The following is a 15,148-nucleotide window of genomic DNA, read 5'->3' as shown; positions in this document are numbered from 1 at the left end:
ATGGTATCACCTCCTCCTTTCCGGGCAAGTGCCGAGCATCCCCTGGGGGCCGGCTCAGACCCCTCTCCTCTGAGCCTCCTGCACGTGCATTTGCACGCATTTGCATTGTAGGGGTGCAGAGTGCCAGCGGTGGGGCCTGTGACATGCTCACTGGGTCAGAGAACCAGGTGAGGCTCACACCTGGGCCTGCAGGAAGGGGAACAGGAGACCCCATCCTGGTCCTCCCGCCCGAGTGAGGCCCTGGCCAGGGTGCTGACAGCAGCTACGTGTGGTCATCCCAGTGGACTCGAGCACAGACAGTAGACACGTGTCCCACAGGAGGACGTTCAGAAGCCCCACAGCAGATGGGGAAGTGGAGCTCCCAGGGGCCTCGGGGCTCATGTGTCCCCATCATTGCAGGCGCCAGGTGCGGGGGGCAACCGCCTAGAGGGATGGATGGGCCAGCACGGCAGCGGGGGCCATGAAGATGTGGGCAGATTGGGGGTTCATTTAAGGTTGACATGTAGGACTCGGGGGGGGGGTGTTGGTGTGAGAAAGGTATCCTCTGGTTTTACTGCAGCCTCGCTGCTGGTCCCACGGCCGAGGCTGGATGCGTGTACCCACAGTGTGGCCCATCTGAGGGCCCTCCGCGCCTTCTGCTCCAGCTCACAGGCTTCTCTCCCCTTCAGGGCTACGAGGACTGGCTTCGCCATAAGGCAGACAACGCCATGAACCAGTGCCCGGTGCATTTCATCCAGCACGGCAAGCTGGTTCGGAAGCAGAGCCGAAGGCTGAGGGTAAGCAACACGGCGCTTCTTCCGCCAAAACTGGGAACAGTTAGAACCCAAAAAGCTTCAGTGTAGCGGGGTTTACTTCAGCCAGACCCGTGCCCAGGATCGCCGCGTTACTGGGTACAGGCCCGACTGCGTCCCCAGACCCTTCTCAGTAAGCTAAGCACCTGCCACTCTTCCCTTAACCTCAGTTCTTACTTGAAGTTGTCATAAGTCTTCTCTTTTAGAGCAGCCGAATTCGCAGACCCGGTCAGGGCTGTCCAGCCAGTCAGGATAGAGGAAGCTCCAGGATGCTGTTGGAACATTGTTCTGGAACACGGCGAGTTCCGCTAGCTGGGAACTGAGAGATTAGGCGGAAAGCTCGCTGAAGGTTGTGTTTTCAGTCCCTGTCTCAGTGAGCCGTGAGCATAACTGACGTGTTTGTTTACATCACCTGCGTGTGCGCCAGGCGGCGGTGTGGTCTCTAAGGCCGGGCCCTGAGCAGTGTTAGCCGTGAGCCCGGGGACGGAGCCCGGCTGGGCCCTCCTGCCGCCTCCTCATGCACGGCAGCCTCTCATCTCTAAAGCCCCCCCATCCCCGTATCCCACGCCCATCCCCTACCTGTGTGCCCATCCTCTACCCCATGGCCATCCCCTCACCCCATTCCCCCATCCCCCTCCCATCCCATTCTCCCATCTCCTCCCCAACCCCATTCCCCTGCCCCCTCCCCATGCCCATCCCCCATTCCCCCATCCCCCCTTCCTACCCCCATCCCCCTCCCCACCCTCATCTCCTATCTCCCTACTCTGTGCCCACCCCCCCTCCCTCCCCCCCCATGCCCCCCACTCCATCCAACCCAGGACCCACCTGGACGACTGCTCACGTGTCACCAGCACGTGGCCCACCTTTGTGAACCTAGTCCAACACATATCATATACACTATTGTGTGTATTTTGAAGATTTTAAGCAACATTTTCTTTTTTTTTTAAGATTTTTTTTTTTTAAAGTAATCTCTGTGCCCAGCGTGGGGCTTGAACTCACAACCCCAAGATCAAGGGTCTTATGCTCCACCGACTGAGCCAGCCAGGTGCCCCTGCGTCTTCTTTGTTCCATAAATTTTCCTGTCCAGGTGTTTTAGGACCTTTTTTTTTTTTTTTAAAGATTTTATTTATTTGACGGAGAGAGACACAGTGACAGAGGGAACACAAGCAGGGGGAGTGGGAGAAGGAGAAGCAGGCTTCCCACTGAGCAGGGAGCCCGATGCGGGGCTTGATCCCAGGACCCTGGGATCATGACCTGAGCTGAAGGCAGATGCTTAACGACTGAGCCCCCACCACCCAGCTGCCCCTGTTTTAGAACTTCTGACTGAGCTCCCCTCACTTCGCCTGGACCGGTGATGATTTCCTGGCTGTCACGGGGTTTGGGACAGAGTGCTGGTGGGGCCCTGTGCACATATTAACAAACCTCTTCAGACCCCAGGCCCTTCATGCACTTCCCTTAATGACTGTATTTCCTTTGCAAAGCCTTCCATACTTTTAATAAACAGACCTAAATAGCATCAACCCGCAGAAAGTTGCATTTTTAATGCCTTGATCTCCTACGGGAAATGTCTGCTCTGTGGCCGGCCAGTTGGAGCCGAGAGGGCTCTGCACGGACCCGGTGCCACAGGGCCAGGCCTGCGGAGGGCCCTGAGGCCGTTCGAGAACAGTCTGCAGTGGTCCGTCTCTAAGATTCTGTTATCTCAAGACTGGCGGGGCGTAAATGGAATCGTACGGGCTGCATGTGGGGACTGGGGACTGGTGGGGAGTCCCACCCCCTCCTGTGTATCAGAAGCAATTCCCCTCCTCCCTCGTCACAGCTGCTCACACCTGCCGGTTAAGGGAGTTTTTTGGATCGACACATTCCTGCAGGAGTAATCCCCACTCAGACTCATTAACAAACGCTTGAACTTGTCCAGCTTGGGCTCAGTCAAGGATAATCCCGTTATGGGGGTTTGTGTTTTCACTGCAGAATATTCCATCATAATATGCTTTGATCCTTCCTGGGTCTAAAGTTGGTCCATCGAGACCCCCACCTGGTCTTTCCACGGTTTGGGCAGAATTCCCCGGCACACAGTCCTTCCCTGGAGTGCCCTCACATCCACACATCTTCCTGCAGAGGAAGAAGCCCCTGCCCCACGGAGCCGCCACACCGAAGCTGTCTGTCTGTCCTGCAGGTTGGGGACATCGTCATGGTCAAGGAGGACGAGACCTTCCCCTGTGACTTGATCTTCCTCTCCAGCAGCCGCGCAGATGGGACCTGCCACGTGACAACCGCCAGCTTAGACGGAGAGTCCAGTCACAAAGTACTTTCGCGTGGGGCTCCGCGTGGGGCTCCGCGTGGGGCGCTGTGCCCGCTACGCTGTGTGGCCGGCCGCTGCAGCACCGTGCTTGCAAACCCAGTGTTTCCAGGGGTTATGGAGCAGCCTGGGCAGCTGGGCCGGCCACACGGCTCCTCGCTTTGCTTCTCCCCACATCCCACCATTTCCTGTCCCCCCCTCAGAGTCCATAACCGCCAACCACCTCGGGTTAACAGAAGTCACTTCCTGTTGTTTCTTAGCTGTGTCATCAAGCGGAGGGACCAGGATGCCAGGGGTAGATTGTAGGAATTTGGAAAATTTTCATTTTACTAGTCAAATTAGTGTCTTCACTAGACTGGAATTATGTGAAAAGCCACACAAGTCTAGACTTTTGAGGACTGTCACTGTAATGAATGTCCTTTTGTTAAAATATCTTAAGGACTTTCTGAATTTATAATTAATTTCTTATACTTGGTATGGAATTCTGTCCTGCCAGTTGGTGCTACAAAACTTTAACAATCACGAAAGAATAGAGCATATCACTATTTAAGGATTTCATTATTTTAAGAAAATGGGAGCTTCCAAGGGGTTCAGGAAGGTGAGCAAGGCTCAGGGACCCCACCATGTCTGAGGCATTGGCAAATGGCAGTTAATAGTGGGATTTCTACAGTGGGAAGAGGTATTTTCCTCCTTTTGTGGATCATTCAGATCATTGTGTATAAACCCTGCGGGACTTCTGGGGTCCCTTTCCTGTGCAGACATCCCGAGAGGGCTCCCATTCCGGCACGATCGATCATGTCTGTGGAGGGTGGGAGCCCCTGGGAGAGTCGGGTGACTGTGGAGTCAGGTGTGTGGAGTGTGGGGATCGTGTTCCCGTGTCCGTGACACTCAGCGAGCCACGTGGACCCTGGCTGTAGCACCGGGCGGCCCCTCGCGCCCGTCCTGTGGGAGGGATGCCCCAGCATGGCTAGTGAGTGGCTGCAGCAGGTGTCCGGCGGGACCGTGGCTGTCGAGACGTGATGGCCGTTTCCCCATCCAGGACAGGCAGGCGCTCCGCTGCACCTTTTGTGCAGTTGGGCTCAGCGTCCCGTTCGTGTGCTCTCTGACGTCACGTCTGCACATTTGACTGGGCCTGGGTGCTGCAGTTACCCGAGTCCTTCGGGTAACTTGAAAGACACAGGGGCTCCCGCACTGGTCACGCTGCCGCCCGTGTGACCTTGGGCAGGCATTTTTAACCTTTGCAGTTTTCACATCCTGACGTGGGGACAGACCTGTCTTCCAGGGACTCTTACGAGAATATGCTTAGAAACTTGCCTGACGTCCCAGGTGCGCAGTAGGTGTCCCAGGATGTTCTAAAAGCGACTGCTGCCGTGATTTATCTCCCACCTGTCTTGATCTGTGGCGCCCTTTCCCGCCCAGCACTTGGTGGCCGGGAGGACGGGAGGACATTCAGAGACACGCTGTGTGCAGCAGGCCCTCGCGCGCGGCTCCGAGCCCACCCATTCACGTTAGTGATGCCGTCTGGGCCAGTGCATCCGCATTGCCTGGGTCATGTTAGAAATGCCATTCTCGGGCCCCCCAGACCCACCGCATCGGAAACCAGGGGCCGGCCGGGCATTCGGTGTCCTGCAAGCCCGCTGGGGTCCGAGGCGCGCTCACGTTCGTGGAGCCCTCTGTCGATGTCGAGTGCGTGGCCGTGCGGGGAGAGCGCCAGGCCTGAGCAGTTTGTGATGCCAGAGACGCACTGTGCACACAGTAGGGCATCCTATGAGGAAAAGGAACATTGACTCCTTGATTTATTTGCTGACAGGGAGCCATCACAGGGACAGATTGAAGTGTCCGTTCTGAAGAAGGATCTCCCCCGCTTGAGGGCGGTGGGCGAGGCAGGAGTTCCCTGGCGCCTCGCAGACGAATGCCGTCAGCGCCCCTGATTCCGTAGCTTGTTAGCACCCGCACACGAGTTCGCGTTGACTGAGAGTACTTACGCGTTTACTCACACGTTTTCTCTGACTCGGCACCGCGGCTCTGTACTCGGGGGCTGAGTTACAGGCACGGCAGGTCACGCGGGACGCCGACCCCCGCCTCGGCCGTCAGGTGCGCGTCCCTCGTTCTGTTGTGAATTCACCTTTCTTGTCGATCCGCAGACTCACTATGCCGTTCAAGACACGAAGGGGTTTCATACTGAAGAAGATATAGACGGCTTGCACGCCACGATTGAGTGTGAGCAGCCCCAGCCCGACCTATACAAGTAAGTCCGTCCGCGTTCCCCGTCGTTCCCGCTCCCCCGCCCCCGCGCGCTGCTCTTGCTCCCCACCCCGCCTCGTCTGGCGCCGTGCTTGTCTGGAGAGAGAATGTAAACCCCTGCTTAAAAATCAAGATCAAGCCAGAAATAAAATAATTTACTTAATATTTTCGTAGTCCAGCAACATTAAAATCTGTAGCTATTTTTATGCAAACATTTGGGCTGGCTTAATGGAACTAAGTTTATTGGAGAAAAAGTAATTTTCTGTAACTTGAGGAACTGATTTTAAGGAAAATCCCTGGAGTCTTAGGCTAATAGAAAAAGAAAGTAAAAGAAGAAAGGGGGAGGAAGCCCATGAGCTTTTGGCCTGGAATGCAGCCCTCGAGCAGAGAGCGCTTCCGTCCTGGAATGGAAGCAGGAGGCGGTGTGGACGGCAGGCGCCCGGCCCGCCTCTCCCGCCCCAGCTGTGCGGCACTGACCTGGCTTCTCTGTTGCCAGGTTCGTCGGCCGCATCAACGTCTACAACGATCGGAACGACCCCGTGGTGAGGTGAGGACAGACGCGCTGTTTCCGTCTGTGCTGTCAGGTTACGGTGCATTCTTCTGTTACCGGTAGAGGCTTTCATGGTTGCTGCTCTGGTGGGTTTGGGAAGTAGAATTCGGCTTTCCCAAAGGTCCAGGTCCCACCGTCTTCTCTGGTTTCTCCTGTGAGTATAGCTGTTCGTGCCAACAAGCTGACAGTGTTCATGGGAAACGTTGTCTCACAGTGTTAGGAGCCATCGGACAGTGAGCCGCTGCCCTCTGAAAAGTGCTCTTTGCCTTGACAGACGAGTGTGTCTTTAGTCTCGGAGATGATCAGTTTCTGACGTGAGGCCATTTTACTGGCATGTATGTGTCTACTTGGCACCATCACTGGCACCCGTTTTGGCTCTAGATTCGGTCTAGATGTAAGGGGATGTGTCTCGTCCGGGGACCGTGTAGGTCACACCCACGGGTTGTGGACAAGGACCCACACCCACCAGGTGGCAGTGCCCTGGAGCCAGCCAGTGGCCGGATGCGTGTGATCCGCTCTCCTCCGGGACCGGCTCTCCGCATCCCCAGGCCTGCCAGTGTGTCATCTGGACATGGTTTCCAGGTCTAACGGGTCTTTGCCGTCGTGGTAATCAAGATGGACCGTGTAGGAAGTTGACTTTGAGTGGGATTTGGAGCTGACCATTTCTATAAGCTCCTGCCTCCCCTGTGTTGGAGAAATTGTTTTTCTTTCCACTTAAGTGGTTTCCAGATTGCCGCTGTCCTGGTGTTACCTTGTGTGTCAAGGAAGACAGTTGCCTAGAAGTAGAAATAATCTCAGTGGGAAATTGATGGCAGCTAAATGTGAGACCGTGGGGCCCCTCTCGAAGTTGTTTGTTTCATGGAAATGGTTTGTGGCTTCTTGAGTCGTGGCCGGCGTCCATCAGCACGTTCGCGGTGCTTCTGAGAGGTCGTGGAGGCACGGCCACAGTCTTCCCGAAACAGGTGCTGGGACGTTCCTAGTTTCTGGAAGAAACAACCTGCATTTCTGTCTCGTGAGAAGTACTGTTTGAAGAACGAAGCAGACTGAGATTCATTCAGATTGTTGCTGGGATGAATCAGAAGAAAGAAACGTTGCCGGCTTCTCCTGCCTCACGTTGAGAGGAGGTTTAATGCTCAGTAGCTTGGGAAGGTCATAACGACTGTGTTTCACATGTTGATACTAAGTCTCGTTTTGCTGCTTAAGTACATACACTATTCAGCCGACTTTCAATATTTGAGTATTACAGGTATTTGTAAATCCGTGGTGTGAACAGTGATGAATGATATATCCCAGTTCTTCATCCACTCAGAGTGGTTCTTCTTTGTCCTCCCCTGTCTAGAAGCAAAGTACTTTTTAAACTAAATTATTCTCTGACCTCCCAGAGACACTTTTTAAAAGGGCCGTTTGTTTTCCTAAGCACGTTTGGCGGGCATCGTATGTGTGCCGCTCGCAGAGGCTGACGGTCCTTGTAAGAGGACCAGACAGCGAGTGTGCAGCCCCGGAGCGTCCGTGGCGGTCACGCCCAGCACGAGTGCCGAGACCGCGGAGCTGCCCTGGGCAGATGCATCTGGTCAGGCGTGCCCCGGGCAGCAGCCTCCCGCCCTCATCCTCCGCCGGCTGTGGACCCCGAGCTGCGTCACCTGAATGTACGGAAGGCGCCAAGTCCGTGGTGTTCAGCAGGCTCTCCGCTTACTGTGGTGACGGGACGTTCCGTGCACTGAAACATCAAGAGCACACGTCCCTTCCCGCTGCAGGGGAGATCAGGAGAATGCTGACAGCAGCAACATCCACAGACTGCATTCTGCTCCTTACTCTCTTCTGCTCATGGGAAGTGAGAGCAATGAGGATCCACCCACAGGGGAGCCCTGAGAACAGGAACCCCCTAAAGGCAGAGACTCGGTCTGTTGCTCACCGTGGAGCCTTGAGTGCTTAGGGCCTGCTTGTTCTTCACGAGTGACTTTTAACTTCCTCGGTTGTTGCTTCCCCGGAGTAGAAGGTGCAGGGGTCCGGATTTGGAGGCCACCTGCCCGCAGACGGCCCTTGTGGGTTCGACTGCTGTGGGGGTGAGTGCCCGTGGTGTTCCGTGTTTGAAAGTAAGACCGGATCCCGCAGGACTCATGGAGTCTCCCTGAGGATGTGGTGGGAACGGCTGAATCCTCTCGAGTCACAGACACCACCTTCTCGGAAATTTGGGGCCCCTCTGTCGGTCTGGGTGGGCCGGGAGCCTGCATTCCTGACGAGGCCCCGTCAGAGAGCGGGCGCCCGCTGGGCCCTTCTACAGAGCAGGTTTACCTCCCGGGGGGAGGCCGCACGCTCCCACGGAGCCGGACTAACTTTCGTAATCCAGATAGAAGCTACTCCACGTTTAAACGATTTCCCTTGAAACGGAGTCTGTGAGGCGCAGGCCTCGATCTCTGCCCCCCCCCCCCCCCCCCGTCTGCTGCCTTGCCCTACGCTGGTCCTCCTATCGTTGCAGGCCCCTGGGGTCGGAGAACTTGCTTCTCAGAGGAGCCACGCTGAAGAACACCGAGAAGATCTTTGGTCAGTGTCTCGGTTGGTGAATCACTACTAACAGCTTCTAAAGTTAAGGGCGGGTTGACCAGTGAAAGTCCGCCGTGCTGCCGTGAGCGCATCTCTCCGTGCTCCGGGGCGGACTCGGTGGCGGCGGTCATCAGTCCGAGAAAACCCGGCCTGGCAGGTCACGCTGCCCACGGGGCAGGGCCGTCTGACGCTTGCTTGCGTATCAAGTGCCTGTAATTTCTGACTCAGAAACATAAACTTATGCCCACGAGAGAACTCGCACAATATAGTTCCGCAGGGATTTCTTTCAATGGCCGCATTTCTCGGGTAGTATCTCCCGTCTCTGTGGGTTACTTCTGTCTTTGAATTGAGAAAACTTAAAAATACACATGTGCGCTCTTTGTCTAAAGACCCAGGATAGTAAAATCTGATCTTCAGGAAAAAGTAGAGATTGATCTCTACGCAGGGGAAAAAAAGTATTCCTTTAGTCTGAGGAATCCCGGTGTGGGACTCTTCTTATGAACGAACAGCTAGCTTGCCTGGTGAGATGTAAAATATGACTTGTTTTGTCCACGGTTCAGTTTTACCGTTGCTGTGTAGCTCCTGTGCAAAGGTGAGATACGCCTGTGTTACTGTCCTCACGCTGGCTTTTCTGCTTTCCAGGTGTTGCTGTTTACACGGGCATGGAAACCAAGATGGCGTTAAATTATCAGTCGAAATCCCAGAAACGATCTGCTGTAGAAAAGTGAGTCTCAGTACCCCTCTGAATTGCGTAAAGCTCCATGACCTAAAGCTGTCACGAGCCCCTGAAGACGTGAAAGCACTTCCCTCTTGGCGTCATTAGTAATCCCGTCGTGGTCTCCAGGGAGCCGGGAGCGCTGGGCGTTTGACAGACGGTCTTGTTCTGCAGGGTCACCAATGACCACACACCCTCAGCCCACGTCTGCAGGCTCCCTCGTGTGGACGCCTGAAGTCCCGGCAACCCCTTTCACGGATTCATGAAAACGTCAAAACTGGGTCACTTTCAGCTTTGGGTTGTTGGAAACCATGTGTTTTCCTGAGGAAAGCATGAGCAGAGAAAACAGTGTTCTTTTCACAAAACAGTAAAACCCTTAGATGACAAGCCAAGCGTAGGGTCGGATTTGTGAGAAACTTTGTCTTCTTTGCCTTTTGTGCGAGTGCACCCCGACTGGAAGTGGTTATAAACTATTTAACTAGGGCTGTGTGGGACTTGGAGATCTCTGGGAGGACTGGAGGGTGTCTTCCGCCTGCTCTTGCAAGCGGGGCTCAGCGCGGTCATGGGTCTGTCTGTCCATCGACAGCTACCCCAAGTGTGAAAGTGGAGATGTGGCTCTCAGTAAGCAGGCATGCTTCGTTTCCAGATGTCTACGTTGACGAATGGTTTTTAGAAATAGATGCTGTAAAATCAAGCCTCTTCACACACCCTGCTAAGACGTCGGCCAGGGATTCAGTATTTTTCCTCCCTCCTTCCCCGGTGATAATCTCTAAATGTGGAACTCCCTGGCTGACACTTCGTGGCGGATGTCCTAAGTCTTAGACTCCCAGACCGTGCGGTCAGCAGTGTGGCTGCATGCGCTGCTCTCCAGTTCCCGAAGCTTTCCCTGTGGGCCCTAGAATCCCACCCCTGAGGGCACGGGAGGGGCTCAGATACGTGCGAGCTTCTCTTCTCACTTGTGTGGTGCCAGCGGATGGGGGGCTCCTTTAGAACGTGTGGTCTGTGTCTTGACGGCGCGTCTGGCCTGGTGCGCGAGGAAGGCTCTTCATCAGGCGGTCACTGAGCGCCGTTGCTGTCTTGTGTCTAGATCCATGAACGTGTTCCTCATCGTGTACCTGTGCATTCTGGTCAGTAAAGCGCTGATAAACACCGTCCTCAAGTACGTGTGGCAGAGCGAGCCCTTCCGAGACGAGCCGTGGTATAACCAGAAGACTGAGTCGGAGAGACAGAGGAACCTGGTACGGGACGTGCCCACCTCTGCAGTGATCAGAGACGCCCCGTGGGAGATGGTCACTGATTAGCAGCTGCATCCCCTGCCTCCCTACCCGTGCATGCTGGTTGCTCCTGCCTTATTTGGGTATATGAGTGTGCGGTCTGGAAAGGGATTGACTTCCACGGTAAATTCGTGAGGGCAGCAGCATGAGCCCTTCTGCTACTTCTAGAACCCAGGGTGTGTCCCGTCTTTAGAGTGCTCAGCAAATGCTCATTCAGGATCCTGAGGCAAATGGTACCTACTTACGGTAAGGAAAGGAGAAAAGGAGAATCTCAGCTATAGGAAAATTATGGTACGAATGGACTTCATTTTTCCTTAGGGAGATTTCAGTTCAGTTGCTCATCTTTATCAAATCTGATTTTTCCGTAAGCCAGTGTGTTCAAATAATTTGACTGAATCTCCTGTACTCAAAACAGTAGTTCTCTGCTAGTAGGCTCCCAGAGTCCAGACCTGAGCTATGTGCCTCCAGAATAGGGCACAGTGAATGCAGAGCTGGCTGTGTGCACATCTGGACCTGGATGCTGTGAGTGCAGAGCGGGCCGTGTGCACGTCTGGACCTGGATGCTGTGCGTGCAGAGCGGGCCGTGTGCAGGTCTGGACCCGGATGCTGTGAGTGCAGAGCGGGCCGTGTGCAGGTCTGGACCCGGATGCTGTGAGTGCAGAGCGGGCCGTGTGCACGTCTGGACCCGGATGCTGTGAGTGCAGAGCGGGCCGTGTGCACGTCTGGACCCGGATGCTGTGAGTGCAGAGCGGGCCGTGTGCACGTCTGGACCCGGATGCTGTGCGTGCAGAGCGGGCCGTGTGCACGTCTGGACCCGGATGCTGTGCGTGCAGAGCGGGCCGTGTGCACGTCTGGACCCGGATGCTGTGCGTGCAGAGCGGGCCGTGTGCACGTCTGGACCCGGATGCTGTGCGTGCAGAGCGGGCCGTGTGCAGGTCTGGACCCGGATGCTGTGCGTGCAGAGCGGGCCGTGTGCACGTCTGGACCCGGATGCTGTGCGTGCAGAGCGGGCCGTGTGCAGGTCTGGACCCGGATGCTGTGAGTGCAGAGCGGGCCGTGTGCAGGTCTGGACCCGGATGCTGTGAGTGCAGAGCGGGCCGTGTGCACGTCTGGACCCGGATGCTGTGCGTGCAGAGCGGGCCGTGTGCAGGTCTGGACCTGGATGCTGTGAGTGCAGAGCGGGCTGTGTGCAGGCCCGGACTAGAGTCCCCACCTCTCTTGTGTTGAGGCAGATCAGGTGACCCTCTTACCCCACCCCCACAGGGCAGGCTCGCTCCTGGTCTGCGGCCTTCATGGTGCTAAAATCAGGTGATAGGCAGCTTAGCCAATGGCCACCCCCAAATAATGCTTATCTTTGGATTTGAAATAGAAGCCTGTATTTGTAAACAGCGCCAGTGCGACCAAGCAGAGCTCCGTGCCGCTGGCGGGGGGCGCGGGAAATCACGCGGTGCTCTCTCAGTTCCTCAGGGCGTTCACGGACTTCCTGGCCTTCATGGTCCTCTTCAACTACATCATCCCCGTGTCCATGTACGTCACGGTGGAGATGCAGAAGTTCCTGGGCTCGTATTTCATCACCTGGGACGAAGAGATGTTTGACGAGGACTCCGGGGAAGGGCCTCTGGTCAACACCTCGGATTTAAATGAAGAATTAGGACAGGTCAGTACCTGCGGCGTCCTTTTCCCGCGTGTGGGGGTGAGCGCGCCCCTCCGTGTCTGTCCCCAGGCGTCTGGATTCTGAGTGATCCCTGTCCTGTGGGCACATTTTCCCGATGGTCACGTGAAGAGCCTTCCACTTCGATTCACTCCTAGAGATGCGTCCCACAACTGGTGGAATGCGGTAGCAACGCTGGGTTTTTGTGCTTTATATGACGATCGGTAGTGCTCTTATGTGCGCGGTTTGTGCGGAATCAGCGGCTCTAGCTGGTTGTTACAAGCTCACCCGTGGCCCTGGTAAGTGGTGCTCGTTCTGGGTTTTAATGCTGTAAATTTGCTGAGTCCCTGCTTCACAGGCATCGCACTCAGCTCTTACGCCCGATTTCCTTCCCTGAACTCAGAGTGAGCATTTTCCTCGATGTAAAGATGAGCAGAGCGAGGCCTCGGCGCTCCATGGCTTGCGCTATTGCAGACACTGCATTGCCGCCCTGCCGTGCACTGACAGCGGTGGCCGAGCTCTTTGCACCTGAGCACCTTAATCTGTAGAATGGGCGCGATTCCATATACCTGCCCTGCCAGAGTGCGTGCTGAGTGGGGCGTCAGTGCGTGGTGTCCACCAGTGCCGCCACAGGGGGGTGTCCACCCAGGGCTGCCTGGATGACGGGCAGACCTGTGCACACCTGTCCACTAGACCCAAACTTCAGCTCCTTCTTCCCTGGGACACTGCTCTGGAAAGGCTGGCTCCTCTGGCCTGACCCTTTCCTGGCCTTCATGTTGCAGGAAAGAGCATTTGGGAAACGGTAGTTCACTCGTTTTTAAAAATTAAGAAAAAAAAAAAAAAAAACCAGGAAGAAATTTGGGGGAGGATTTTTGCAAACAGGGCCATTTTAAAGATCTTATTTACTTATTTATTTGAGAGACAGAGAGTGTGCACATGGACGTGGAGGGGCAGAGGCAGAGAATCTCCAGCAGATGCCTGCCTCACTGAGCATGGAGCCTGACGTGGGGCTCGACCTCATGACCTTGAGATCATGACCTGAGGCGGTATCAGGACTCCTGTGCTTAACCCACTGGCCCACCCAGGTTGCCCCGCAAACAGGGCTGTTTTCTCCTGGCCACCGCAATCTGCCCCCTTGTGGCCCCAGGGAAGCAGTTTGTAAATAGACGCTCAGACTCAGGTGGGGACCCCCTGCCTTCACCCCCTTGGGTCACGGGTACTTGTTACCGTGAGATAACTTGCTTACTGACGAGCGCGGTGTTTAGGGCGTCCCTCCGGCGCCTGCTGCAGCCGCGGGCTGGAGTCCCAGACAGCCGCACGGAAGCCCCAGCTCGGTCGCCCAGCCCTAGAATAGCTTTATGTCTGCATAGTTCACATCCTGGGCAACAGTACACGGCACATGCTGTGTCTTCCTGAGAAATTCGTAGAGAAAAGCATCATTCTGTAACCAGAAGAGTGTGGAGCGGTGTTCAGTACAGCAAATTTATCTGACTCAAATTATCTCCTAACACCGGCACTCTGGGGGTTTTTGGAAAGTTGTTTCAGAAGACGGGGCCTCCAGGGGCATCCTGGTGGCTCAGTCGGTGAAGCGTCTGCCTTCGGCTCAGGTCATGATCCCCAGATCCTGGGATCGAGTCTCACAGTGGGCTCCCTACTCCACGGGGAGTCTGCTTCTCCCTCTGCCTGTCGCTCCCCCTGCTTGTGTGCTCTCTCTCTGTCAGATAAATAAATAAAATCTTAAAAAATTAATAGAAGACGGGGCTTCCTGAGGTGTTCCTTATCATTGTCCATCCTCACTCTGAGAAAACTCAGGTGTCGGTTACTTCAAACAACACAGCCATCGTGCCGGGGACCCGTCCCACACAGGCTTCCTTCCCGCTCCTGATTGTCCAGAGCTCAGGGAGAGGCCCGGTGGCATCTGGACAGCAGGTCGTCTGCTGTGTCCTCACAGCTTACCCGTAGAACCAGGCACACAGGGAAAAGGCATTTTCGGCAGAGTGATTAAGACAAGAGAACATTTTGTGGAGACTAAGTGAAGAAGGCAGACCAGAAACACTTGGCCGGTGTGTTCGCCGTCTCTCCTGCTTCCTGGGCACCTGCACTTTACGACCCTTACAGTCTGCCTCCAGTGTGTGTCCGGGGCGCGTGTCCCGGGGTGCGTGTCCTGGAGCACGTGTCGGGGACAGCGAGCAGGTCTCAGCTGGTGGGGGCATCCTCGCCCTGTTCCGTCGTCCAGAATTCCACGTTTATTCCTGCTGCACACGTAACTGGAGTTGATCCGAGCGCAGGGCTCAACACTGCGTGTAGCTTTCTGTCTGAAGTCTGTTTTGCCCTTTTGTTTGAGTTCTGATTTCTGTGTCCTGAACGGCACTGTGAGCACTGACCTCCCAGACCGTATAGAGTAAGTTCAGGTGCATCCTCTGAAAATCCTTGATTTTCTCGTTAGAGAACATTCAAGACTCCCCCGCCTGAGTCTGTCTTTCTGAGAAACGGAAGGCCAGCTCCACGCAGTGCTTCCATCCGCAGACCGAGAGAGAACAGGGAAACCACCATTTTCTGGGGAGAGTGAAGGCCTCGCCTGTACCTCCTGCCCGGCTCGGTCGGCCCCGCTCACCCCCGGCAGACGCTGGAGGAGACTGGCGAGCCGGCCCACGTGCGGTTCCGCCTGCTCCGGCGGGGTTTAGGGGACCGTCCCAAGAGGCCCCTTCCCGTGGGGAACGTTGATGTTAGGAAGCGAGGCTGCGCTAGGGCCTGAATCAGCGGGCGGCTCCTTCTCCGAGAAGTCATGCGGCCCTGCCAGCCCCACGTAGCGGTGCCGTGTGTCTGCAGGTGGAGTACGTCTTCACGGACAAAACCGGCACGCTCACAGAGAACAACATGGAGTTCAAGGAGTGCTGCATCGAGGGCCACGTGTACGTGCCACACGCCGTCTGCAACGGGCAGGTGCTCCCCGGGGCCTCTGGCATCGACATGATCGACTCCTCCCCGGGCGCCGGGGCCAGGGTAGGTGGCCACACCCCCCCTACATGTGTTCCCAGGGGGCCGTCACTGCCGCACTGTCCCCGGGTCCCCGAGCACGAGGCAGA

The 15,148-nt window shown here is 55.8% G+C and overlaps 1 protein-coding gene across 9 annotated transcripts in view; it reads left to right on the top strand.

Annotated features, from left to right (window-relative positions):
* Positions 1–15,148, top strand: part of ATP11A (ATPase phospholipid transporting 11A) — a 126,536-nt gene that overhangs the window by 71,457 nt on the left and 39,931 nt on the right. For all 9 annotated transcript variants that reach the window (XM_026488750.4, XM_044380178.3, XM_057307126.1 and 6 more), the window contains exons 5-13: positions 669–776; positions 2,965–3,093; positions 5,232–5,335; positions 5,828–5,878; positions 8,358–8,422; positions 9,065–9,146; positions 10,225–10,375; positions 11,871–12,068; positions 14,892–15,065. In XM_026488750.4, the coding sequence (XP_026344535.1) occupies positions 669–776; positions 2,965–3,093; positions 5,232–5,335; positions 5,828–5,878; positions 8,358–8,422; positions 9,065–9,146; positions 10,225–10,375; positions 11,871–12,068; positions 14,892–15,065 (1,062 nt within the window). The remainder of the gene's footprint in view (positions 1–668; positions 777–2,964; positions 3,094–5,231; positions 5,336–5,827; positions 5,879–8,357; positions 8,423–9,064; positions 9,147–10,224; positions 10,376–11,870; positions 12,069–14,891; positions 15,066–15,148) is intronic.

The sequence above is a fragment of the Ursus arctos genome, unplaced genomic scaffold (genome assembly GCF_023065955.2).
Source record: "Ursus arctos isolate Adak ecotype North America unplaced genomic scaffold, UrsArc2.0 scaffold_10, whole genome shotgun sequence".
Taxonomy (NCBI): domain Eukaryota; kingdom Metazoa; phylum Chordata; class Mammalia; order Carnivora; family Ursidae; genus Ursus; species Ursus arctos.
Note: the sequence above shows the minus strand (reverse complement) of the source record. Positions and strands in the feature narration are given on the sequence as shown.